Source organism: Vanellus vanellus, assembly GCF_965231255.1.
Source record: "Vanellus vanellus genome assembly, chromosome: 19".
In the NCBI taxonomy this organism is placed as follows: Eukaryota; Metazoa; Chordata; class Aves; order Charadriiformes; family Charadriidae; genus Vanellus; species Vanellus vanellus.
Window position 1 is genome coordinate 880963 of NC_138924.1, and position 27030 is coordinate 907992.

The 27030-nt window shown below is 42.3% G+C and overlaps 1 protein-coding gene across 1 annotated transcript; it reads right to left on the reverse strand.

Annotated features, from left to right (window-relative positions):
* On the reverse strand, nucleotides 1-26189 carry HSF5 (heat shock transcription factor 5; the record flags this gene model as incomplete). Its single annotated transcript, XM_082492902.1, has 6 exons — nucleotides 1-171; nucleotides 9050-9361; nucleotides 14290-14387; nucleotides 22456-22632; nucleotides 22726-22815; nucleotides 25616-26189. 6 exons carry the CDS (start codon nucleotides 26187-26189, stop codon nucleotides 1-3), a joined length of 1422 nt encoding a protein of 473 aa, XP_082349028.1.
* Between the last annotated feature and the right edge of the window lie 841 nt (nucleotides 26190-27030).

Sequence of the window (27030 nt, forward strand, 5' to 3'; positions counted from 1 at the left end):
TCACAACAGCACTACCACGGCACATGTCACCTGGGTGAACTTTCCTCTCTGAACAGACACGTTCACATCGTAGGAAAAGTACGCCGGCCCTCGTTCTTTTTCTGTTCTACAAGGTTCCTGCCCCATAGGCACCAGTTCTGCACTTTCTGACATTCGCCTCCTGCCAAAGCACTGTTGGGAACAAATCTTGAAAACGCAGAGGGACGGAGAAACGTGGGGACTAGTCACAACGTGACTCTGAATTATGTAAAGTGAGGAGACAGCGTCTAACATCCACTCATCCAACATAGCAGACTGCCAGGACAGGTAATTTGAAAGTTCTTCACTGAGTATATAACGTAGTAAAGGTAACGGCAACCGAGCAGGAGCAAGAAGCTGCAGCTCAAACTCCTGAAAGCAACTTCCCTTTGGGCTTCAGACAGGAGGTGCTGAAGAGTTCGGGGCCGGGCCCATCCCCACGTTAACTCTCAACACCTCTGTAGGACATCTCACTGTGACCCAGCAGGAACACTAACGAACTAAATGAAATTATTTTTGTCTGGAAGGGGGAGGAAACAGTTCAAGTGAACATACGGTAGCATGGGTGACCTTATCTGAATGAAGATTTGCCCTCACCAATTGCACCTATAAGTCTACGTACCTTGCGGTGAATGAGAGGGAACGCAGAGTGACACAACTGTAGTGGCACGGGAGTGGGTGGGAAATGTCTAGGGCACCTTGCAGCACGATAATGATGGATTCATATGAGTCAGTAGCACCTCAGTATTACGTCTGTGTTCTTGCAGCAAAAAAATAATTAGAGGAAGTTGCCAGATTATTTGAAGGACTAGATAACTCACAAAAAATGTATGGCCAGCCGTTGAGGAAGAAAGCTTTTTCCTTTATGTACCAATATCGGCTTAAATGCTTAAATCCAGAAGTAACAAATTCCACCCACTCTAGTCTGAGATCCCTGTTTCCAGAAAGAAGGGCTGCAAGCAAAAATTTCTCCAATCAGAGTCTGGTCCTTCTTATGTACTCTTCTAGAAGAGGAAGCCCAAACCGCAGGTATTAGGTCCAGCACAGCTACGTTCACTAGCTGAGTGTACCCGTGGAGTACAATGCAGAGGAGATGGGGAAGGATACGTGAAGAATTTAGAGTTCCTATCAATCATTTGTGAAGTCCAAAAGGAATCCTATTGCAGGCGCGGATGCTGCCAACATAAGCAGACAGATTTCTCCCCCAAATCCCGTTTTATAGATGAGCTCAACTAGAAAGTAGAGGAGAAAGAAGATGCAACATCAGCACCTTCAATTCTATGTCCTAAGAAAGAGCCTGGGGCTGAAAACAGCAGTCCCTGGAAGGTGAGTTATCCCTCACACCTCAATGTGACAAACACGCCAGGAACTAGAGAGCCATACCCACTGGCTCACATGAAAACAAGTGGGCAGGGAACAGAAGACACAGCCTACACTCATGCGCAATGACGTATCTTAGTGCTGAATAAAGTTCTGCACTGTGTTGCAGCCTCTGACTCCCAGGAGGACTCACAAATAGTTCTTCTTCTCCTGCTGCTACCAAAGAAAACGGGGTCCCTCTGCCAAACACTCGGGTACAAAGACAATTAGTGCATGAGGAGTAAAGATACTGTTAAAGCAAACACTGGCATTCAAAACAAAGAGGAGGGTTCTTCACCCACTGTGTAATTAACCTATGTTAATGACATTAACTTCCAAAAGCCACAACGGACGCTAAATGTTTGCATGGCTTCAAAAAGTGACTAGAAAAATTAATCGAAGAAAAGTACACTGAGGCCTTTTCTACTTAAAAGTACAAAAATGCCAAAGATACTGTTGGAGACAGGACAATGGACTAGAGAGACCCTTCATCTTGACCCTGCTTGGCAGCATGTTCTTACAACTGGTAAATTCGAATTTAGCTGAGAAAGTTGGTTAAGTATATTGTTTTTCATTAGAAGACAGGAGATAACCGATTTCAGTGATTTATGGTGCTGCAGAGATGGGATGGCAGCTGCGGAGAGAAATCCTGGGGCCCGCACTTCAGTAAGACAACGGCTACAGAATAGCTGCAAAAAGGCAAAGAAATCTGGTCCAGTTCTTCAAAGGACTTTCTCCACAAGGGAGGGTTTGATTCCTGGCTCATCTGTACAGATTATCACCTTAGTTTGGGCCCAGAGCTCCTCCCAGTCACAGGAGTGACTTTTCTTTCCATCTTCATTGCAGTGGCGTTTGGTACCACGTTATGTTGGCGCTCTCTGTGTTATCTAGAACTTGGTGTCACCACGTAACGAAGAAAAGTGAACGATGTCAGCAGCTTGCTGAAATAGATGGAACAAAAGCCTTCTCTATAGCAGGATACGTATCAAAATGCGGGCTCAGAATACTTGCAAATGAGTGCCCAAAGGAAAAGAGGAAGGCGGACAGGACTCAATCACTTTCAGAGGATAAGTTGTGAAGAAACACCTGGAGATTTTCCCGCTGCAATATTTTAGCACAGAAAGATTAAGGAAGAAGTTGTCTCTCAAGACTCACAGAAGAAAGGAGGCACTGACAGACAAATGTGTAGCCAGAGCAACGGAAGTCAGCTTACATTTAAACTTGTCTGCTTACAGCTGAAATGCAGGACACGGGCTCCGCCGCCTTTGAGGCTTGTATCCCGTGCCCAATTTATTTATTTGAGCCTGACCAGGTTTGGCTCAGGTGTGCTGTCTGTCTGTCTCTACCCTTTACATGATACCGAGCCTAAAAGCTACAACAGTGGAAACTCAGACCTGGATGACTATCATATTTCCCAGAGAGTAGACTCTATGCTAATTGTCGCTAATTAGCATTAGCGTTAACAGTGTTTCATCTCTGTGGAACAATCCCATGGAAATGCTTTCCAAAATGTTCCTGTACGTAACTTTACAACTGGCATATTAAGCAAATGTTTTGCTGTAGATATGAAAGCTGAGAAGTTTGCTAATTATCCATGGTACCAGGAAGTAATTGAACAAGAACTCTCAAGTCCGTGTTTTAAACAAAAGCCTGTCTTCTTTCAAGATGGCATCCAACCTTTTTTCTCAGCTTCCTGACAAAAAGACTTCATTCCTTACTTAAATGTTTGAAACTGATGGGCGTTATGAGCTGAATTATTAACTAGCATCATTATCTGGAATCTAGAAACTACCCTTTGAAGTGAGCAACAGCTCTTCAAACTCTACAATCACCTCTTTGATGAACAGCTGTGAGGGAAATAGCTTCTTGCGAGACTTGCAGGCTGCACCAACTTTTCCTCTCGAATGGATCCAAAGTACTCTGCGTCCTCTCGTGTCTCCCTAATCTGGGGACGTTTAGGTTTTTCCTTTAGTTACGAGATTTGAATTGTTTGGCCTCAGACGTTTTGCTGCTTGTTTTTCTCATGTATTTCAGCATACAGATCAGCAGACTGGTACAAAATTTAATTATTGATTTGAGACAAAAGGTTTGGACTCCTACACTGACTTCATCAGTTTGGTGGGTTTTTTTCCCCCTGTTACTTCAACAGTCGCCTCGTTGCTCAGTGTTTCCTTCGTAGCACTGCCGTTTCCCTCCAGCAAACATATCTATGGACTTCATCTCAATATCGTCACATCCAGGTTTCTGACACAACTCCCAAGACTTCAGGTTTTATTTACTGATCCGATTTATATCCTTTTCCACATAGGAGTAATTAGCGTAAGTATATCTATAGAAGCATGTTGGTAAGTATACCGAGAGGTTGTACAAATATAATATTTTAACTGAAGGCACAATGAAGTACTTACACTGCAGACAGTAACTAAACGATTCTAATCTCTCCTTTCTGTAATAGTTTCATAGTGGCTGCCTCTGTAATCTCTAAAAAATTGTAGAATCTCTTCTTACCAGGGGACTTGCTGTTGGGGGAACTGTGTCTTCTTTTCCTGCATCTGGGTTTCACAGATGAATCTGCCTCTTCTACAGATTCGTTCACAGGCTCAGTTCCTGAAGTGAAGCGTCTCTCTTCTGTCTCTGATGAACTGGATTCACATCCAACACTAGTATTCTCCTTTAAAAAAAAAAGAAATAAAACCAAAGATCAATCAATATTTTCTTGTCATCATTTTAGGGACTAAATTATAACAACTATTCTTCTCCACTCCAAAAGGACATCTAACGAGTGTTGAACACTGCCTGGATGGTTTACATAATGAGTGCTTTTAACTCAGAATTAAGATTGCCAAATTGAAACTCGAGCTCTTACAAAATATCGTATTAAGCAAAATATGAAATCAGAAAACTTGAATATACAAAGTTAGGGTACGTGTCCTCACAGTCCGAGCTTTGCCCTCAGTTATCAAACTTGCTATAAGAAATAAGCTAGAAGGAATCCAGGTGCGCTCATTGTTACCAACACGTGTATTAGTAATGACAGATCTAGTTCAAACAACTTGACAGAGCTGTGTGATGCAAAACTACACATGCGAGCCGCACATTTCTGGTTGGAAATCTCACCCCACCCCACCCAATTGTTAAGACGTTAAATTATAATGTGTTGCTTGCTTTTTGGAGCCCTCTGCTGCTGCTCCATATGTATTTTGCAGGCACCCATTTACTGAACTGGTATATTTCCATGATCATGTGGCAAAAATCTGTTGGTTTAAAAAAAAAAAAAAAAGCCAAACAACCCAGTTATGTTTTTATTCCACTGAGGAAATAAAGATCCAAAATGAAGCACTTGGAGTTTACCTTTAGACGGAAAAATGTCCTCACTGTCACCTGTTCTAGAATATTCATCTCTTCTGCAAATACCCTATCAATCAATATCCTAAAGATGAATGATTGTTCAAAGCCTGCAATGTTTCCCTCTATTAAGGAAAAAAAAGCTTTTGAAAACTGGTATGTGTGAGTTTACAGAAGACAAGAGGTCATCGTGCTTGGTAACGAGATATTAGGATTTCAAAAATTCACACTCTCCACTTCGAGTCTGTCGTTACTCAAATTTAAATATAGAAAAGGCAATGTGTATGCATATTAATAGAAATACATATATATTCTTTGACAAAGTTGTATAACAATACCCAAAAAGGCCTGGTGCGAATACAGTAACTGAATACTCTAGGGAGAGCTAGTTCCCCCCCAACACACCTCCTGCACTTGCTAGATACAACTGCACTATGTGTTCTTTGAAACGTGGTGTGTGTACGTATTGCACCAGTACCAAGGCCATGTGAAAACCATTTGGCTAGCAATGCCTTTTGCCTAACATCTGAACCACAACGCCTTCCTAGGCATAAAAACAAAGAGAAGGAAGGAGGACCGAAGTTCATTGCCTTCACCAGCTAGAATCCAAATTTCATGAGTGATGATCTAAACCTCTCCATTCCCGGTGACATTTACATAATAATAAATTCTAGAAAAATGAGAAAGCAGCCTTAACCAACTAGTGAGAGAAGAGAAGATTTCTCAAGTGAGCATCCTAATTTGGATACTCCACAGAACAAACCTTCTAGAAACAACTGTACAAATTTCATTATTAAAAAAAAAAAAAAAGAGGGAAAATAGATACACTATGAACTGCAGAGCAGTATCAGACAGGGGATGTAGAAATCAAACTGCATTGTTTGATAAACAAAACACAAATGCATATTGGGATAACCATTATTAAGAAGTCTAGACACTCTGACCAGCAGTTCTTCTACAAAGGACCCGGGGATGCTGCAGTGCCCAGGAAGGCTAACGGCACCTTGGGCTGCACAGGGACGAGCGTGGCCAGCAAATCTAGGGAATTTCATTGCCCCCTCACTGCTGAACCTGTACTGGCAATGCTGTGTCCAATCTTAAGCCTTACAGTTGTGTGTGTGGAAACCGAAGAGCGATGATCCTGCACAGTACCCCTTTCAGATTCCTTTCTATCGCTGTGTTTATAGGATCTTACACACCAACTCTTTAGTAATCTAATATTAAAAAGGCAATAATAAGATTTTCATCCTAATCGTGTCAGCCTAGCCCCCACAAATTTGGTTCCCAAGTTATCTCTTTTATTATTATTTTTTAAGTGAACATGCTTCTGACCATGGATTTACCACATCTGTGGACAGCCTCTTCACTCAGACCCAGTACTCCTGCAATTTCAGAGTCCAAAACATTGTTTGGCTGAGAATCAAACAAAGGTACCAAAGCTGACGGATGTGACAGTTTTGCCTTTTCACTTCAATTATTGAAAAATGTCAAATCTGCTGCATCTCATGGGTTACACGACTTACAAGACAGCGACTGGACTATACTTATACCCAGCTGGAACCACGACGAGAGGCTAAGGTACTAAAATTTACAACTCCAATGAGTGGGGTTTGCTGGATTAACTTTCCCCAAAGAAAGCAGGAGTTTCAACCTTCAGCGAGGTAACTGCCAGGGAGACTGAATAAAATAGGAGGCAAATTCCTCGTGATCAAGCGTTACAGAAATGCTGTATTTCCATTTTAAGAATAAACTATTTCTTATGAGTAGGAGTGGAATAAATTAAGGCCAAAACCTGTAAAAGTCTAGGACAGGAATTCAGTGAGGCTAAGATCCAATGCTGGATCTGAACTATTGAATGCACTAACTCTTTTCATGTAAAAAATTGCTCTTTAATTTGCCGTCTTTTAGGAAATCAGGAAAGCAGAGTAAAGCAAGTTTCTGCTAAACTCTTAGTTCTACAAGGAGGACAGTTCAAGGCTCGCTAGCTGTCACAAGAGCAAGTAAATGCTAGGAAATACTGTGAAAGAAATAGAGAAGAAAACAGCAAACATCTTTGTGGCACTGTAAAAATGGATAGTTCTCCCACAATTTCGATGCTCTCTTCATTTCAAAAAAGGATGTAGTAGAAACGGAAGAAGTTGAGAACACCTCCAGAGGTGCGGAGCAGCTGCCACGCAGAGCAAACTCCAGCAGGACGGTACGGCTCGGGGAAAAGACTAGCGAGGAGGCGGTCATAAGAGATCTGTGAAATCACAAGTGACGTGCAGTAATGGGGCAGGGATGACAGCTGAATGTCTCTTCTGAGCCAGAAACCAGAAAGCATCACATGAAGTTCTCAAGTGGAAAGCGTAAGGAGGAATGCCCTGTCGTATTAGCATGCCTTGTTCTTGCTCTTCCCTACGTATCACATTACAGCTATTATCCTGAGACAGTGGGCAAGATGGACCTTTGGTCTGACCCAGCAGAGCTGTTCTGCTGTGTTCGCATTAAGACTGGAGGAATTTGCTCCTCCTGGGCTGCTACACAGAGGAATAAAACTCTCTTCCGTGCACGGCCACTACTCTGTCATAAGCTTGCTCGGAGTGACATGGCACTGACAGCTACTGAAAGCCTCAGAAGGCTTCTAGACCCGGGGATGAGGGAGACAGTGAACTATGTAGGAGCCTGATGGGAGCACAGGAGGTGTCTCTGGAGAGTTCTGCACTCGCCATGAGTGAAACACCACTAGACAAGAGGCAGCTGGGGGTTAAGTTAACCTTGCCTCCCTTGAGTTTGGGAGGAGGAGACTAGCAAGAGAAAGAATATCTCTAACAAAAAGAGGGAATCTGTCAAACAAAAGGCCTAATAGCCCCTAAATTACTCTCCATCACACAATAAGCCCCAGTTAAGCAGTTACAGATAAACTGACCAGAACCAACATTGGGATTCTCACCAATTACACAAGTAAGGGGGCCTCAAAACCAGAACACCTCCCCCCGCCAAACAACTCCCTGGTTCACACACTTAACCCCTCAGTTCTTAACAAGGGAGTTCGGACCACAAACTCCAAAGGCTTTCAAAAATGGAAAAACATACTGCTAAAACACACACTTCAAAAATTGTCAAAACTGACGATGTGCAAAGTGCGGTCAACACTTAAGATAAGGAGTGGACGCTCGTTAAGGAGCACGGCCAACTCTGGAGGCACTAGCACAGAGCCTGCTCTTCCCCGCACAGAACTGAACAGAACAGTCCGGTCTAGGCTTGAGCTTTGCAGAGACTCGGTCAGAATATACATCTCGTTCTATAAAGATACCCAAGAGGAAGATGACTAAGAACAAAGAAGTTCGCACCAGCTATAAACTTTACAGAAGGCATCAAGGTACTGATAGCACAATGAAACAGTAGCTTCAATACATACACAAAAATGAAAGGTAGGTCTTCTGCAGCAGGAACAGATGCAGTCAATCTCTTGCTTTTGCTTTGTTTTCAAAACAGAAAAAGCAAAGCATGCATTTGCTGCCTCAACAGAGTAACATCTAGAACGCCCCTCACTGCACGAGACTAACAATTTTGTGTACAGGGAAGATCAGGCACAGGTAAACCAAAGTACAATTATCACTTCTCGGACACCACAAAAAGTACAAATGAAGATGTTTTCTACCATTCAAATGCCAATAAATTATACTTTCCACAGAAAATGGAAACTTAATAACTGTTTATCAGAAACAATCTAACCATTCGTCTAAATTTTAAACAAAAATCTTTGCCTTCAGTAGCAATTCTCAAAATATTCTTTTTTTAATTTAAGATTACAGATAGCATGTTATAACCAAAAAAAAGCTTCCACGTCATCACCATGAATACACCTGCACTATGTATTTTTCCTGTGCAAATGAGCACCCTAATTTGGCCAACACAGGCTAACACATCTCATGCTCATTAATGTGGGACACATCTTCATTCTTTTTTAAATCTTGCTTTACTGAGCAAACCCTTCACTGTCTATTAAAAGCTTAATTAAAGAAGCCTTTAGTTCTTAAGCAGGCAAGATTATTAAAAAGCTATCAGTCCAGACCCTAGCATTACTATCCAATATAGTTATCTCAAAAAAGATGCTGTTTTATCTCCCTTTACCCCTTACCTGCTCTGGACTGACTGGTTCTTCCTGAACAAACATTACGGAGGATTGAGCTGGGCAGTGATCTGGTTGCTCTCTCAGGTTTTCTTGTGCTTCCTGTGTGGTCACGAATTCTTGCACTATTCCAGCAGCGACACTTTCTACAGATGCAGTGGCATGGGTAGCACAAAGAAATTCAGAAGGCTGTGATGGAGAATATGTTACTACTTGATCTGCTCCCATCACAAATGATGTGTCTGAAGTGACAGGACTAAGAGATTCCAGTTGGCTTTCCCCAGTTGAAGAAGGTGTATTCTCAATATTAACCAGCAGTTGTTCACCTCTGTTAGACTGAGGGGTTGAACACTGGCTCTCCACAGGTTCCACTGTCACCATTTCAGCTTTGGGTGATGAACATATCTCATCGGCAACCTGAAACAGAGCTTCAAGATCTTCATCTGTCTTCTTGTTTTCATCAGTATCACCAGGCCAGTTAGAGGGCAGAAATTCAGTTGCGTAAGGTAAATGCATTGGAGGATTCTGGAAGAAACAAAATACAGTGAGCTTTTATATCAAAAAATTACAGTGACAGGATGCGTATTAGTTCTGTAAGGCTTCGGAAATGGACCTGAGCAATCAACTGAAGTGTTCGTTTATCCAAAAGCTTGAAAGACCGTCTGTTATTTGCAGTTAAAACAGCAGATTTAATTAAAGAAAAAGGGCGACTACTTTGTCTTGTTTTTCATTAACCACCTTACTCTTGGCACACTTGCTTTCTTCTATTCACTCTCTATCCTGGAGAGGAAGGAAGGTTACTTACCAGGAGCTGTGTACTCCTGCAGACGCATTGTCTGCATACCTTTTGCTTTGCAGGTAGAAGTATACCCAAGCGCTCAAACCAGAGACTTCTAGCCTTAGTAGAACCTGTCGGGGTACATTAGAACCACCCCCTTCACGCCATATACGCGATAGAAAATGATAGAGCAAATCTACCTGCCTTCAGTTCTTCTAAAACTCAAGCATTCCTGTTGTGTAGAAAACCAGCGCAAACCACAAGATTTTTAAGCAAGAGAAAAAGGTACGTATGCTGTAAATGTGCATATGGACAACACAAGTTGAGGAACTCAGTTATTTACCAACAACATTTTTCTCCTCTTCAAGTGATTGTCCATATATGCATCTACAGAAGGGGTGATTCCCAGGGATGCCCCAGTCCCAAAATGAAGGGGAGTTCAGATACCTATGAAAACAAATACTGTAGAACTGCCCTGCCTGTCACAGCCTCCCATCTGGACACTCTTGTCATGACACAGTGACCCACAAATGCACGACTCAAAGTCTGTGTAAATCTGTGTAAAAGCCCTATAGATGATCTTCAGATCAGAAACACTTCCTGGAGAACCCGCAGCGGCTGCCTTTGCCATCACAGGGCAGGTCTGGACACTACTGAAATATTTCACTGTAATGATGCCACAAGAGGACAGGACACAGTCAGCAATCCGATGGTATTTTTTTTTTCAGTCAAATTCATATAAATCAAGGAATGTTTAAAGCAGAAAGAAGACAAAGAAGAGTTTTTTAAAAGCAGCAAGTCCTACGCAAGTGAAATGATAAATCACATTTTAACGGCCAGTGTCTGTACTGCTAGTCCTTCCAGAGATGACTCAGAGTTAAAAGACACTGGAAGGGTAATTTCTTCTGCCAAATACGAGTCATACAATCATGCTGGACTGAAACTCAGGGATATTTAAAATACAATCTTATTTTGGAAGAGATCCAGTATGAAGGATTAGTCCTTAGTGCCTGATTATCCTCAGACCTTCTAGCTGAGGTAATGGTTAATAAAAAGCTACTTCCACAGATGAATAAGTTAGAGAACAGGAAGCCACAGGATCACCTACTGGGAAAGCCATCTCAGATCAAATGCCAGTGAAGGATTTGGTCTCTCAGCAGCAAGAACATCATGAGTTCCCATGAAGGAAATACCACAAAGAGCTGAGATCCCTTCCTCTGGGTGTATGAAGCCAAGTCCTGCTGCGGATTCATGTATATGTGCCAGTCTGCAGATAGCCATAAACTTTGAAGGGGGCAAGGGGGAGGAGGGGAATATAAAACCTGGAATTTGAGAAATTTAGGTTAAGTTAAGCAAAGTCTTTTCATTAAAGGCAAGCCATCTTTATATTTTTATGATACCAACTTAAACATAGTTCCTTTAATATTTTTTCAGTTATATTTTTTAAAATATTAACAAGGTGTTTCACTTTGGTTGCATTGCTTGTTTATTGTGTTAAGTAGCCAGGATTCTAAGTAAGGTCTGGGACACCAAATCAACTGTCCAGGGATGAGATCATCCCTGCCAAAACCAAACCAACCAACAAACCCACACTGCAACTTCTTCTGCCTCTTCTTATGGGGCCTCAGCTAGAAGCTGTTCTAACACCTATCATCTTCTTGGATGCATGTCTTGTACGCATTTCCAGTAGGAGAAAGTGCCCGCACAAAGATACAATTTAAATCTTTTTAGTTTATCTAGAGAAGATAGGAGAGACAAGGATGGGAAGGAGGCAGCGATGAAATAATGAAAATTGAGAAGTCAGGACTCAAAAGACTAATAGTTTGCTGGTCATTTGAGCTCAAGAGGAAACATGGTCTAATTTAGTAAAAGTGGTGAAAGGGAAGATGGGAATTTCACTTGTAAGATTAGCACAGTGTGCACAGGACGTAAAGCACAACTACACCTTTTCAGGCACTGTTAGGACTAAAACAATCTGGCTTGAATGCTTGGGCAACCATTCAGAAGTAATTCAGATTCAATTTCATTTTGAAATAACAGGGCTGATTATTATTCTCATTACAAAAAATAGCAAACTACTTAGGACTACTTTTAAGGTCGGGAAAATTTTTCTTTTTTCTCCCACGTTTCTTTCTTCCATTTCTAGTTACCTCTTGCTTCAGTTCCACAAGGAAAAAAAAAAAGGGGGAAAAAAGAAAAAAAATCACTGAAATCCAATATGTAGCCTTGGTTCACACCTATGATAAAGCAGCAAGGAAATACTGCACTAAAGGTTGAGAGTTGCCAGAACTGCTGTTGCAGAAGGCAGCAGGAGTTTTCTCTGACAAGACTCATTCCTGTCCAAGGACGCCGATTCATCACACCCATCCACAGCCTGCTTCCGGAGAATCCAAATGAAAAAGAGTATGAAGCTGTACCTGAGCTCCCAGTTTTGTAACCAATTGTGATGAAAGTGTAATGCAAATCTCAGAAACCTTGATTTCAGAAACCTGACAAGAGATTTATCCACTATGTCTGGGTATAACCCTCTACACCCCCTTGCCGTTCCATGCGGTAATTCTCCGTAGCTTTTTCTAGAGAGCAAACCGCAGGCAGACAGACATTTACCTACTGGTCTTGTCTGGCCATGCCCCAGTCAGGGTCACCTAACGGTTTCAGCGGTGTGTATGGTATAAGCCCAGCAGCTGGCCTCCAAGCCCCAGGAAACTGTACCGGTCTGAATCTCTCCTAAACATGAAGAGATGCTCTCTGCAAGACTCAGGAAGGACTGGCACAAGGTTTAGGCTTTCTTGTCCAACAGTGCCCGTTTGCCCTTCTGAGACCACAAAGCACTGTCTGGATCCAATAGAAACAGGGCTGACAACGAGCTTGCTGATCGCCAGTGTGCTGACATGGCTCACCGTCTTCTGGACTGGTCCAGCAGTTTTGTACAGACTTTGCCAGTAGTATCTGGTAGGCCACAGCGCGATCAAACAGCCTAAAATGTCCTGCAAACCACCTTCCACCAGCATTGCAGTGAACTCCTGCAGCTGGTGGAAGATACTGAGTGGAATGATTCTATTTTTCGTGAAGAACAATAAAAACGTTCGGTCGGCCCGGGTTGATTAATTTTACTGCTTTTGAGGATTTGTGCAAGTGGTTACTGATGATCAATACCCAAGCAGGGCAGGATAATCAATGTAGCTGGCTGCATTCCTCAGCAGAAGTCCGGGGAAGTATCTACCCCAGAGCACGTGAAAGGTAAACTGATTATTCCCCACAGCTCAGTGAGAACCACAGGTAACGCACTGTCTTCTGTACTGCCTGCACAGCCCCTGCCACCACGTTCCAGGAGAAATTATCGATTGATTCTGTATGATATTTGTGTTACCCTGCTGAGAGACAGCCAGTTACTGGTACAACTGATTTACGCCACTGCCTGCCTTGGGGCTGCTCACCCAGAGGATTACCCTCCAGCAACCCCTGCCCAGATGCACCAGCAGTTTTTGACTGGGAGTTCCCTGGTTAGAGTTGTATTATCAAAGCATCCACTAGTAAGTGGCCTCAATCTCTTTTGACCCCACATAGTGCCCATGGACTTGCTTCTCCAAATAACTGATTTTTACTAGACCCTTTGGACAGCATATTTATATTGTCTTTCGCAATGACTCCCTTGGAATAATTTGCTATCCCAAACATTGACTTCAGCCTTCCGAGATAAGCAGTTCATTGTGACTGCCCATCACTCTGACGGATCCTCGTGTCCTGGCTGAAAAAGAAGCTTCCAGAACTCTCATGATGAAAGTGAGAGCACAAAGATGCACTGTGTGAAAAATAAATACTTGAGCATCAATGGCGTGATTGGCCAGTGGTTATTTATATCCTCACATCAACACGTTATCCTGGCCATAACCTGGCCATCTTGGATAAGCTTATATTTTAAAAAATCATGAATAAAAGACAAAGGTTGATATTTGCAAGACTGGATGATCAAGCTTGGGTAGGTCAACCCTTTTTCAACACATATAAGCATAACTTGCTTTGCGTGTCCTCTGTGAGGGGAAAAAAAACGTATATGCATTACGTTGTGATACAAAAGGAAGCCCTTGCATTTTTACTTCAGATCTTTTGACATTTGATAAGCCAGGCCCTCCAAATAAGGTGCAGTTTTCACCAGAATTTTATAAAGCATTTGCAGTGAGTACTGTAGTTATCTTTAATAAGACATCTCTGAGGTGAGGCCGATTCCAAAAGTCATCTTAGTTTTCCCATTCATCAAATGAAACTCAGGACTGCAGAAAGCTGTCTGCGAAAAAACAGTGAAGCTGTTTCCCAGTATTTTCATGGTATTAAAGAATCTCTTTTTGTCCAAGCAAGGATATTCTTCAAAGATAACCATAGACTCGTTAACTAAAATGAATTCTGGTGAAGTCAAGCAAAAAAATTATACAGAAAGAAACACTCCACTGATGAGGACACCCACTATGCTGCTACCATGAAACTTAACTTGAATTACAAAACTACCTGTTTAATGTTCAGTGGTTCTTTGAAATAGATACTTGTAAACCGCATTACTTTCACTTTCTCAAGCAGATCAATTTTCAAACTTATATCCTTCACTGCAGAAGTCCATAAACCCGCAGTTCAATCATAGAGCCTCCTCCGCTTTCCCCTGATTGCAGTATGCTTCGCTTACCTGGAAAAAGCTGCAGTAGGTGTATGTCGAAGCTGCAGGACTAGCACAGCCAGTCAGAGGACCTGTGTGGGCAGGTGGTGAACAACACTGCAGTGCAGCTGCAAGAGTTCAAACACAGTTATCAGACTTCCAGAATTTGTGTTTGGTATGCAGGGTTTTATTGCTGGCTTTGATTAAACATTTCAATAATCACACAGTAAACTAAATTCCAGAAATGTACTATTACCTCCCAAGTGATTTTAAGACTGATTTCCTCATCTTAAAAAATATTTATTCTAATATATGTGTACATATATTTAAAATATATATTGTAAAATTGATATACACACACATAGAAACTTCATAATCACAGTCTTTTGTATCTTAATATCACCTTTTTGATTTGGCTGCTTGACTTTCTCATCACAACATAACACAGAAAGTGGATTCACATAGGAAAACTCTAGACATTCATACACACACATGCACTGAAATCAAACAATCAAACAGTGATTTTATTCTAAAAAGCAACTTTGTAGATGAGGCAGTATGCTGCAGGCATTTTTTGGTGAGACACCGAGATAATTTAAAGGTAAAGGCACTATTTGCAGGACACGTAATCTTTAAAACCTGCAGTCATCCTGAGAGAGAGAGAAATCCTTGATGAAATCAAAGTCCAATGTTCATAATAAGTAAATGTAATAAGTATAACTTGAAATGGCAAACAGACCAGATCAATTTATTTGCAATGCTTGACACTTACATGGGATTTCACGAGACAGCTCCTATGATAACCAATATTTTTTTTTAATATCTATACCTATTGCCCTTTTAATATGATGTTGCTGATTTTTTGTGCAGTCTGGAGCAACAAAAACGGGTGCTAAACACCGCAGAAAGAGCTAGCGGACATCCTTCAAAAGAAGCATGAGATATGTGTGTGACTCGTGTTGCTTCAAAAGCCAATTCTGAGCAATTTTATGATGAAATCTGGACATCTGTCAGAAGAACATTCTATGACCTGTGAACATATTAAAATTCTGGATATTGCTAAAAGCGTAAATGATATCTGGGTTTCACTTACTGGAAATGACAAAGTAGGTTTACAAACCCAAGGAAACCACCAAAGAAAACTTTTGAAGGGCTATTGTAAAAACAAGGCAAGAAAGCAATGATAAAGGGGAAATTTCTTGTAACTTGCTAGAGTGATTCTAAGGAAAAACAAACATGTATTACAAAGAACCTCTTTTCTAAGAAAAGAAAAGGAAGGACCTGAAGAGACAACGTGCTTGTGTCAGTGTAAAACACTAAGTCCAGATCATATGCTATAAAAAGCTACAAGTAAAATACAGATGACGGTGTTCTTACAGTTAGTAGAGCTTATAGCAAAAGCAACTCATTAATCAAATTAATTGTTATGTTTGTAAATCGAAGTGAGGAGAACAAAAATAACTGTATAGTAGACTAGACTGTTGACCGATTCTGAATGGTTCTGAAATACAGAATGTTGCATACAAAGAATGTTTTGCACTCACAAGAACTTTTTTTTTTTTTTTTTGCCAGCTCATAGACTATGGCAGTGACTGATCTAACAGCAAGAACAACTGCGTCTGTGGAAGTGTCACGGGAGATGTGAACGTAGTCTTAATGGTAGTCAGTCGAGAAACAAATCCGCCATATAATGGAGGCCAATTTTAGATAAGTGCCATTCATCACCCATAGTCACAAAAGGGGAGTCACCATATAGCCAAACGACTTTTTAAATAACACTGAAGAAAGCATTTACTGACGGGCAGCGTTACCAAGGGTGAAGGTGTTGATTCATTTATAATATCTTGAGTCTTCAAATTGAATCAAGATTCAACAAACATACCTGCTTCGCTCACACGCTTTTGTCCTACCCTGTTAATTGGAGAGAAGAAATTTCTAAGCTCTTTTGTCTAAGATCTAGTTAATCTAGTCATACCCAGAAGAAATTACCAGCTAAAGCACATTCTGTCACCGGCTGTTATGAAATAACTGACAGTGAACACAGGTCTCATTTGAATACTAAGATGACAGGGGTGAATGGCATCTTACAGAATAAATGAATATTTATTGAATAAATTAAGAGAAAGATACTGCCCCTTCCATCAAACAAGATGGATCAGCCTCAAAATAGATTTGGTTTCTGCCAAAAAAGAGACGTACTTCTGCCCATACGAGCTACGGATGGAAAATTTCACACAGCCTTCAGGACACAGTATGCGGAATACGAACACTGATTTATGAAAATGGAATTGCTGTCAGCAGGGCTATAATCAACCCAGCAATGGACCCCTGAGGACAAGCGGAGATCAATGAAGAGCACAGTTCACAGAACAAGGAAAGGACAGAACACTCTGCATCACAAATATTCTTGCGCAGAAGTCAAATGATCCCGTTTCAAACATACTGAAAATACCTTTGGATAGTCAAAGAGGTTGGAAAGAAACCAAGTAACAGAATCAATACTTTTAGAGGAAGTTATTTAGAAGTATGTTAACAAAAAATTTATAAGCAAATACAAGTTATACATCTGACAGCTAAATAAGAAAAACTAGAAGGAAATACAATGGAATAGAAAATTAGTTGACACTGGATGATATATGATGGGGAGGAGTCAACAAGACTTCTTTTTGTTAAAGAGAAGTCACCCTTCAATGCCCTCTTGAAAGACCTCCAGTAGGTAAACAAACATGGATAACTGTGATCTTGCTGATATGATATTTAGATTTCCAAAAAGCTTTTAACAAAGTCATCATCAGAACGTCTTATGAAAACTGAGCAACCACAGCTCGAGAGAGAAGGCTGTACATTTAAATAACCTATCTTAATGATACAATGCAGAAGACAGGAATAAATAGGCACTTTTCATAGTGCCTTTTCATAGGTGAGTGAGGTCACCAGTGGAGGTCCCCACGGACCTGAACTGGAACTCATGCTACTCATCATTTCAATAAAATACTTTAAAAATTGAATGAGTGAGCAGTGAGGTGATGCTTGTTGATAATACCAGGTTATTATGTCAGAAAAGAGCAGTCAGCCATGAAAATGTGAAAAAAAAAACAAACCACCTTATGAGTTTCCCAAAGCCACCACCCACCAGATAAAGCTCTGCACTTAGGAAAAATAAATGGATCTCATACAGAAAATGATGGGCTATTAGTTGTCAATCAATAATCAGGAACTAGATCTTGGTGTTATAGTTGATAGTTTCAGGAAGACATCAACTTGAAGCTCAGCAGCTGTCAAAAAGACCTCCAAAGTCACAAAAGAAAAAATCAGGTTGTTAGAAAATATTACAATAGGGAACGGAGAATGAAATAGGAACATTATTATTCCACTGTGTAAATCCATGATTCACACTTTGACCACTGTGTATATTTTTGGACTCTACATCTCAATAAGAAAATAACGGAACTGGAAAAGGTCCCAGGGAAGGCAATGTGGATGATGTACAGAACACTTTTCTGAAGGAACAGCTAAGTGGGCCAGGACTCTCTAATCTAGAGAAAATGCAACTGAAGGAATTACGACAGTATTTAAAATCATGAACGGTGCAGTGAGTGAGATATGGATATAGACACATTCACACAAAAACCAAATGGAGATTTAATGAATATGCAATAGGGGCAAAATAGACAAGAAAAGGTGGCTCATTGCACAAAATGCAATGAAGCTGTGAAATTAAGCCTTTGTCACAGATGTTGTATGCGCCACAAGTCTACCTTGGTTGCAAGAAACAGACACGTTCACGGAAGTGAAATCCACCGAGTGCTACTAAATACGACTTGTGTTATGGTTTATTAATTCCCTGAGCCCACAGTATTTTGGAGTATTTTGGAAAAGCATCAGTCTGTGCTTGCCCTACTCCTGCACTCCTCCTTGACCATTACTGTCAGAGGAAATGATGAGCTATAGGGACATTTGGTCTGATCAAGGCTAGTATTCTTATGTCCAAAGCAGAGAACTATTCATTAGAGAATTAATGAGGCATGCACTAAATCCTGTTTTCTCAACACTGGCAAAATTAGATGAATTGTATAAAAATAAACAAGCAAAATTTAGCTGGAGGGATGACATCACATTGACATCACATTCTTATACATAACTCCTTCCTCATGAGACAGTGTTATTTTGTGGGCTCTCAGTGTTTCAATAGAGAAGAACAAATCAATCATCATCTTTCCTGAAGACATGAAGGCTATACCTCTACCAGTAAATTAAGTGCATCCAGACCCATTCTCTGGCACAGCCTCTGTTAATACTATTAAAATCTCTTACTCTTCCAAGTCAAAACAGCCACATCCCAACAGCCTCTTGGGAATGGTGCCAAGCCCACGCCAACCACCGACCTAAGCACAGCACTTTTGGGGGAGAGTGGTAACCAGGCTAACGATCTAATGATAGAGCTGATCAAGACACCCAAGCACCTTTCCTGGCAAAGTTAAATACAGTAGTGTAGACGTAGACAGATATGCTTGAGCTCAGTCATGGTTTTAGCAAAGATATATCTCGCCAAATATATCTGGAAGTTAGGACCTAAATGGAAATAAAACCTAAGAACATGAAAAAAGCCCCATGTCACAGTTTGAGGTGTATACATTTATACTGCATGCTTTTTACAGGTTCCAATACTACATGCAAACTCAGGAAAGCTGAAAGCCCAAAAATAAATGCAAACCAAATATGATCAGCAGCAGATCTTTTCCAAGCTTGAACAGCCACCATAATTTCTCCAAAGATCTGTTGGAAATTGAAGGATTGCATGTACCATCTCTATACATTCAAGATAGCAACAGACATTAATAAGTGCTATTACCAGCTCAGCTGGCCAAAGGGGATGAGACTGACACTCTCCAGCATCGTCCATTCCACTCAAGCGCACACTACATGGGAGATATCAAGGAAGAATCTTAAGATCATCCTTTCAGTGTGACCTTATCATGTCAGGTCCAAAAGTTATGCCTAAGAGAAGCTAACTCATCAGACAACTGGGTCAACAATACTCAGAGGTGTGCAGGAAATTAGGAAATGCAGCTGTGACTGTTCCTGCCAGATCAATGAACACATCAGAATGGGCCTGAAACTATGCAAGCTCTGATCCTTCACCAGTCAAAAGACCGATGAAATTGAGGGTGATACCCAAGGTTTCTTCAAAATGGGAAAGACAACGTTGTTTGAATGGTCTTAGGCATTTAGGTGAGATTAATTGCATTACTGCCACATAGACTCCGATATCTAGCAGTTGTCAAGACTCTGCACAGTCAATGAACAAATAGGCTCATCAGAAAGAAATGAATTGTCTTCCACAGGTGTACATCTAAGAAAGTTGGAATGACTCAACCTCTGGGAGGTGCCCGTTTCTCTCTACTGGCTATATATGTAATCTAGATGGCAAGCCCAGGCATATACAACTAACTATTATACATTCAGATGAATCTTAGGCAAGATGAATCCTACTACTAGTTTTACAAGTGCATTACTAATGCATCTAGTCTGCTTTTCTCAAGGGAAAATATGGCGCTATTTATGCTGTGTTAGAACAGATGTTGTATTTTCAGCTGCTTATTTATTTTAAGAATCCCGTTTTGACCAGCGCATATGTGAATTTTAAGCTTTACATACTAAGAAAATAATTTATCTTAACTGAGGGTGTATCATTCAGAATAACATGGTTACTCCTAAGCTACCAGTCACCAGAAAGGTTATCATATGTAAATGAACCCTGCAGCCCCAGATGTATTCAGAAGGCATGATTGGACTTGAAATGTCAGCTGGCACCAATAACGAACATTTCTCACATAGTCTCCTTGACTGATTTTTCATTATTAGGATGCTCTCTGATAATAAAGCTTCGCTACATGTCTTTGATGCAATCCTACTACTATCAAAGGTTTTGCAGATAGTTGAAAGCAAACAGAACTAAATCCTTAAAATAATTATGGTCTAATGCTAGCGGGGAAAAAAGATCCAGATGAGCATCTTTTATTTTACTGCCCTTTCAATAAGAATCATAATGAAAAACCAGGGAAATCTTTTTTGTCACTGAAGTTAACAAACAAGTTTGAATACACATAAAAAGAAATCTTTTCTCAAAGTTCTACTTTGATTTAATCTAATGGGACTTCAAAAGTGAAATGAAACTAGTCAAGAATAAGATTGATTCTTTAGTCCCCTTGCTTATGAAATACATATTTTAAGATTAACTATCACTTTCCAAATAAACTAATCTTGGTTCTGTGCTCTCAAGATGAAGGAAAGCAGACTTTTTCATGTGGACCTATGAAGAAGTAACCTTTCAGCATTCTGCATGTTATAACCTACAGAAGAAAGGATAGCAGAGAGATTAAGAGACACACAGAAATGGAAGTAAAAACACTGAGACAGTCCTAAGTGACAGTGGAAATTAAGAGATTTCTAATCCTCTCTAGTGAAATGTCGAACTTATCTGCTCAGAAGTACAATGAATTCACATACCCTAAGTTTCTCTATTTTAGTTTGAATTACACCTTAATTTCTGTACCTTACAAAATTTGCTATGCTTTAATCATGCCCTTTATTCTTTAAACTTTTGTAACTCCAGTGAGAGACTAGCGTCATCCAGTTATAGAGATCTACATATTCATGTCTGAATCTACGCTAGTCTCCCTCAACTCCTCTACAGTCAGTACTGCAAAATAGGAATGGGACAAGACATGAGTAATCTCACCCCAAGACAAACTCTAAACCGAGCTGTGTGAATCGCACCCTGGAGATGTCCATTTCCTTCCCTTGACTATGGAAGAGGTCTGGGGAACTAGTTGAGATATAGACATCTAAAATTCAATATGATGAAGTTCAGCCTTACTCTGTAACTGACAGAAACGTGAAGTGGGGACCATCCCCCACTTGAAGCAGGTATTCCGGATGGGGCTTTGAGCAACCTGGTCTAGTGGAAGGTGTCCTTGCCCACGGCAGGAGGGTTGGAACGAGATGATCTTTAAGGTCCTTTCCAACCTAAAACATTCTGTGATTCTCACCCTTACTAGTTTGCAGCTGGTAATGCAGGCTCTAGCCACCGCAGTAATCTTTGTAAGTACCACAGGGCAAGGAGCATATGGCAAAAGTTGCTTGTCTCTTAAACATTTAAGAGTGTCCACAAGAAATGCCTAACTCCTCAGAATCCATCCTTGACAAAAAAACGACATTATGGAAACTAGTGAAACATTTCAGCAGAGGTCTTGGAAGACACGCACAAAAGACGTGAAGATTTCACTGTGTACTTGGAGAAAGACAGCAGCCACCACATGCAGGATTTCTAAACAGGGATATCCATCTTAGTGCAAGTTGCAGCTGCCAAGGGAGGAACAGGCAGAAGGAAAGAATAATAACTGAGCTTTAGTTTTGTCAAGAAAAGAGGCACTATGTTCTCAATTTCAGAACTTTTAGGGAAATTGGAAAGAAAAATCCACAAACACACCACCACCCTCCAAAAATAACCTATCACGTGATTTTTCCAATTCGAGGTAAGGGCAAGGAAAGGAACAATAATTTCCTTCAAAATCACTTCTGAAGAATAAAAACACTTAAGTGAATGAGACTGAAAATTTTAGCATAAACATTTTATACAAAAGAAAGAAGTCAACTTTTGTACTTTCTAGTCTTCAGTGCATAAAAAAATACAACATAAAGAAGCTAAGCAAGAAAAAAAAATAAGATATGAAAATAGTATAAGCAGAATGAAATATTCTATATGATACTTTTGACTGATCTTTGACTTTAAAAACGTAACCTGGGAAAACATGAGACCAAGGACTAGCATACTACTTTTCAACAAGTTCTCAGTGCTTTAGTATCATAATCTGAGTTTTGCTTAATTTAAAAAAAAATATAAAAGATAGCCTAACACTGACTAGTTATGGACAGATGTTTTTCTCCTTGCCCTTTAACCTCAACAGAGAGGCTAACTGGAAAATCACCAGGGGACGCTCAGAATTTGGAAGAAGGACAGGAATATCGAACAGAAAATCTTTTTGCTTTAAAGGCCTCTCTTCCTTTTAGACTTCACACTTTCTAATTCTCACTTGTGAGATACACATGACAGAGCATTGTAGAAAAATATTTAAAAGTATCACTTTTAAATATCTTTTTGAAAAGCAAGTGCAGAAATATTTTTTTTCGTACCTGTTGGATAGTAGGCTTGTGAGTACTGCATTGAAGATGTGTAGTTGCTGTATTTTGGAAGGGAAGTGGCCATGGTTTGAGAGCCTTGCTGAAGTGGCAGAAGAGAGGTGACAGGCTGGACCGTGTACGTGACCTCTGTTGAAAATCTCTGGGCTGCTGGAAAGGCAGCCCCTCGGTCTGGAAAAATTGGGGAAGCCTCATGCCCTGGAAGCAACCCAAAAGAACTCGGCCATGGTCTGGAAGGGACTGGAGTCCTTGTCGGTAAAGTGCCATAGTTCTGGGATGATGTCGATATGTGGGAGTAAGGAAAGAAACTGTCTTGATGATAAGGTTGATGAAACTGTCCTACAGTCAGCAGTCCTGCAGTGGGTACAAAATAAAGTGAAACAAGTGTTAAGGAAATGAGTTTTCACAGGCAGTGAAAGGCAATATGAGGAGCCAAGGCTCTATAACATGATTTGGGAAGAATCCCTTTGCTCCAATGTACTTAATCCAGAAACAGACTGTATTCTTACATCTGAATGCACAGTAACTGCTGCAGTGGCGTATTAGTGCAGTGCCAACACACAGCTGTAGCATTCAGCCTCCTTAAACCTGCAGTAACAAGTTATCAGTGTTTGGAAATGTGCTATAAATCAAAACGAATAGTAACTTACTAAACCAAAGTAATTTAGAAAGTAGTGTGTGTTAAATCAGACAATACATTTAAGAAAAACAAAAAAAGGGAAACATAAAGCAAGTCTTCAGGACTTTACCAAACTCCAATGCTGACAGCTCACAGACAGCTAACGGAGGGGCAATGTCAAAAATCCTCCAAGTGACTTTGAAAGTACTTTATGACAAGTCATTTAATTTGTCAAGAAAAAAAAAAAATCAAAGCCAACTTTTTCCAGTCAGCTCAACTAGTTCAGTTTAGACTAAAGTACCCCAAACTTTGCCGTTTTGTTATTTCCTAGATATTCCTTTTATTCTTCTCTTAGTTTCCTCACTTAGTTATTATTTCGTGAAACGGTATTTAGTCTTATACTGTGACAGCTCCATTTCTATTACAGGTTTTGGTGACTTTGTTGAAACACTGACAGTAACACCGAGAATGCCTATGTTCATCGAATTCCTAAAAGAATGACTGCATTTGTGGCTTTTCCGTGGTGTTGTATATAGCCATGCTAATCATAAGTTTCAGGATAGTTTACATCAATAGGGTTTATCCAGAAGCCAGGCTGTCTCAGACCTGCAGTTCCCAATTCTCACTCTAAAGGACTTTTTACAAAAATAGCCTCACATTTGCCTCTTTCACTCCTCTGGTGGGAACTAACTCAGGAAATGGTAACATACAGTTATTATTCTGCAAGTTCATATTAAATCATTAAGAATCACTAAATAAATACCACCTGGCCCTGAAAATTTAGTAAGAGATAATGTATAGGACTGTTTATTTCCTGTTCGGCATTTTTACCATATATAAAAAGAGAATGAACAGAGGTATGAAAATTCCTTTGTTTATATTTTACCCTTGGATAAGGAAATTAAGATTATCTAGTTTTAACACATAAACAAGACACCACCGGATGCCAAGTTACGAAGCACCAGTTGCTTTACAGGCATTGTTCCTGGATGTTTAACACAGAGTTACATGTTGCAAGACATTTGGAACAGACTGATGCTTTGCAAACAAAAATATCTTTTATCTATCAAATTACCTCACATTTAGAGCAAAGACATGCCCCTAAATAGGCAGTAGAGAGCACACAGTAAATTGTCAGCCTGTCAGAACTTGACAGCGTATAAAACCCAATGTTTTCCTTGTTCTTTATGTCTTTCTAGAAACTGAGACTCCTGGAGCAAAAGCTCTCTAAAACTGCACCCATAAAAACAGAGGCCAAAAAATTAAAAGGCTGTATCTTTCTTAGCGCTTACTCTGCCAACGGCCTGCATTACATCAGTCAGACCAGATTTCACTGAAGAAGTCTGTAATGAGTCATCTTAGTCTTAACAATGTTAACACCAAATCTTTAATTTAAATACTTCCTAGCCTTGGTATTGAAATAAGTTCCTTCCCTTCTCAAATGCTTCATTTTGTTTTCTTGGTATTACAGGTGTAGCTCCATACACATCATGGGAAACACCACATGAATGAGATGACATTTCCCACTCTGAAACAGTAACCAAGAACAAGCATCACGATATCCTACTCTGTTCTAAATGCGGGCTGGTGCTGGAGGCAGCAGTACCGACTGCTTCTCCCCTCCTCCCGCACCCGGCCTTAGAGCTCTGCACCTGCGTGGTGCATCCTCCTGGCCCGAGAGCCAGACATAAAAGGGCTACGCAAGTCTTCTCCTTGGATCCTTGTGCTGAACCAGCACAGCTGCTGTACCAACTGCAAGGAAGATGACAGTTAACACGCGACCAAAGGAACGGGAAGTAGGACTGCTCTTCTAGGAGCAGCCCATCGTTCGATCAGACTAAAAAGCAAAACAAGGTATTCACATCTTCCTTACACAGCGTCAGCTACTCTCCTGCTTATATGGTGGAATTTGTGGAATAATCCTCTGAGAGATCAGACTTGTCTTGGAAAACTCAGATCCTCTCAAGGAGGGTTAGAAAGAAAGGAAATATGTTCTGAGGCTTTCCAACAATATTATTTTCTATTTAGTTCTCACCTGCTCATTCAATCCTCTTTAAAAACTATCTACCTTGTAAGTCCTTTTCAGGAGACAACTGAATCTTACTACCAGGTCTTTTCTCCTTTGCACAAAACTGACAGGATGAAGTTGTCACTTCATGTGACCCATCATTTCACGTAGATTTAATGAGAGCTTATTGAGCATCCCTGCTGACGGGCAAGGAGCGGTAACATTAATCTGGGAGAGCTGTGCCAGCTCCGCAGAGATCAGGCGAGGGTGTTCTTAGTGTAATACATGACAGGGACTGCATCATAGTCTACGGGCAGATGGAAACACATGTGAACCACATTACCCATGCTTACCGGCAGCAGATCTACCTGCACGAAGAACAACCGTTTTCCTACACCAGGTGAACTGAGCAGCCACCAGCAAGGACAGGTAACCCTCCTCCCTCAGAGGAGTGCTGATTTTCAGACCTCAAGCCACCCAGGGCTTCTCAAACCCACCGCGGCCCCATATGGCCCGCCCCGCCTCACCAGGCCTGTTGGCCTCGCCGAGCGTCGAGGGCGGCAGCAGCGGGTCCCCGTGCAGCGACGTGCCGAGCAGCCGCTGGAAGCGGTTGGGCGGGCGGCTGGTCACCTCCAGGCCAGCGGCCAGCTTCGCCTTGTTGGCGCTTGTCAGGCGCTTCAGGTGGACAAGGAGGTCGGGGCGATCGCGGCGAAAGTGGGGGCTGTGGAAGTGGTGCAGGGGCCTGGCAAAGCCATCGCTATTGCCAGCCACCGGGCCCAGCCCAGGTCTGGGCCCCGCCGTGCTGCTCGCCGGCCCCATGACCACCTTGCGGAAGCCATAGAGGTTCAGCTGTCGGATGAAGCTGGTGAAATTCTTGGTCTTGAAGAGGTCGGTGGCCAGCGCCCCGTTGCCGGCCAGCCCCATGGCTTGGCCCGGCCCTGCGCCCAGCAGCTCGCGCTCGAAGAGCGGCTGGTCGATGAGCAGCCCCTCGCCGCGGGCATCCCAGCGGATGGAGCAGAACTGCGGGCTGTTCACCAGCCGCCACAGCTTGGCCGGGAAGTTGTTGGGGTTTATAGCAGCGGGCAGCTGCAGCGCCTCCATGGCAGCGGTGGGGCAAAGGACGCACTGGCCGCTCGCGCTCCAACGGCCGCCGCGCGAGGGCACTCGCCCCGCCCCCTCGCTTCCCCCCCCCCCCCCCCCCCCCCTCCCCACCGCGCGCCGGGGCCGGCCCGCGCGCACCGTCCGCCACGTGCCTGCCTCACGACGGTCTGCCCGCCGCCACCCGGCTCGGCCCCGCCGCCGCGCCGACACCCCGGCCCCGCCAGTCCCCTCAGCCCTCCGGGGCCCCTGGGCACTGCCGTCCCCTCAGCCCCGCCATTCCCCTCACCTCCCCCCCAGTCCCCTCAGCCCCGCCATCCCCTTCAGACCCCTGAGTCCCCTCGTCCCCCCCGCCCCCCAGTCCTCTCAACCCCGCCATCCCCCTCAGACCTCTCACTCCCCAGCTGCCCGAGTCCCCTGAGCCCCGCCTGTCCCCTCAGCCCTCCTACAGCCCCCTCAGTCCCTCGAGTCCCCTCAGCCCTGCCATCCCCTCAGCCCCCCCAGTCCCCTCGGCATTGCCGTCCCCTCAGCTCCACTATTCCTCTCAGCTTTCTGAGTTCCCTCAGCCCCCACAGTGCAGCCATCCCTTCAGCCCTGCCATCCCCCTTGGCACCCTCAGCCCCCCAGTCCTCTCAGCTCCCCCAGTCCCCTCAGCTCTGCCATTCCCCTCGGCATCAACATCCCCATCAGTGCCACCATCCCCTCAGCCTCCCAAGTCCCCTCAGCCCCCCCAGTCCCCTCGGCACCAACATCTCCTCAGCTCCCCCCATCCTCTCTGCTCCCCCAGTCCCCGAGCCCCTTCAGCCCCGCCATCTCCTTCAGACCCCTGAGTCCACTCAGCCCC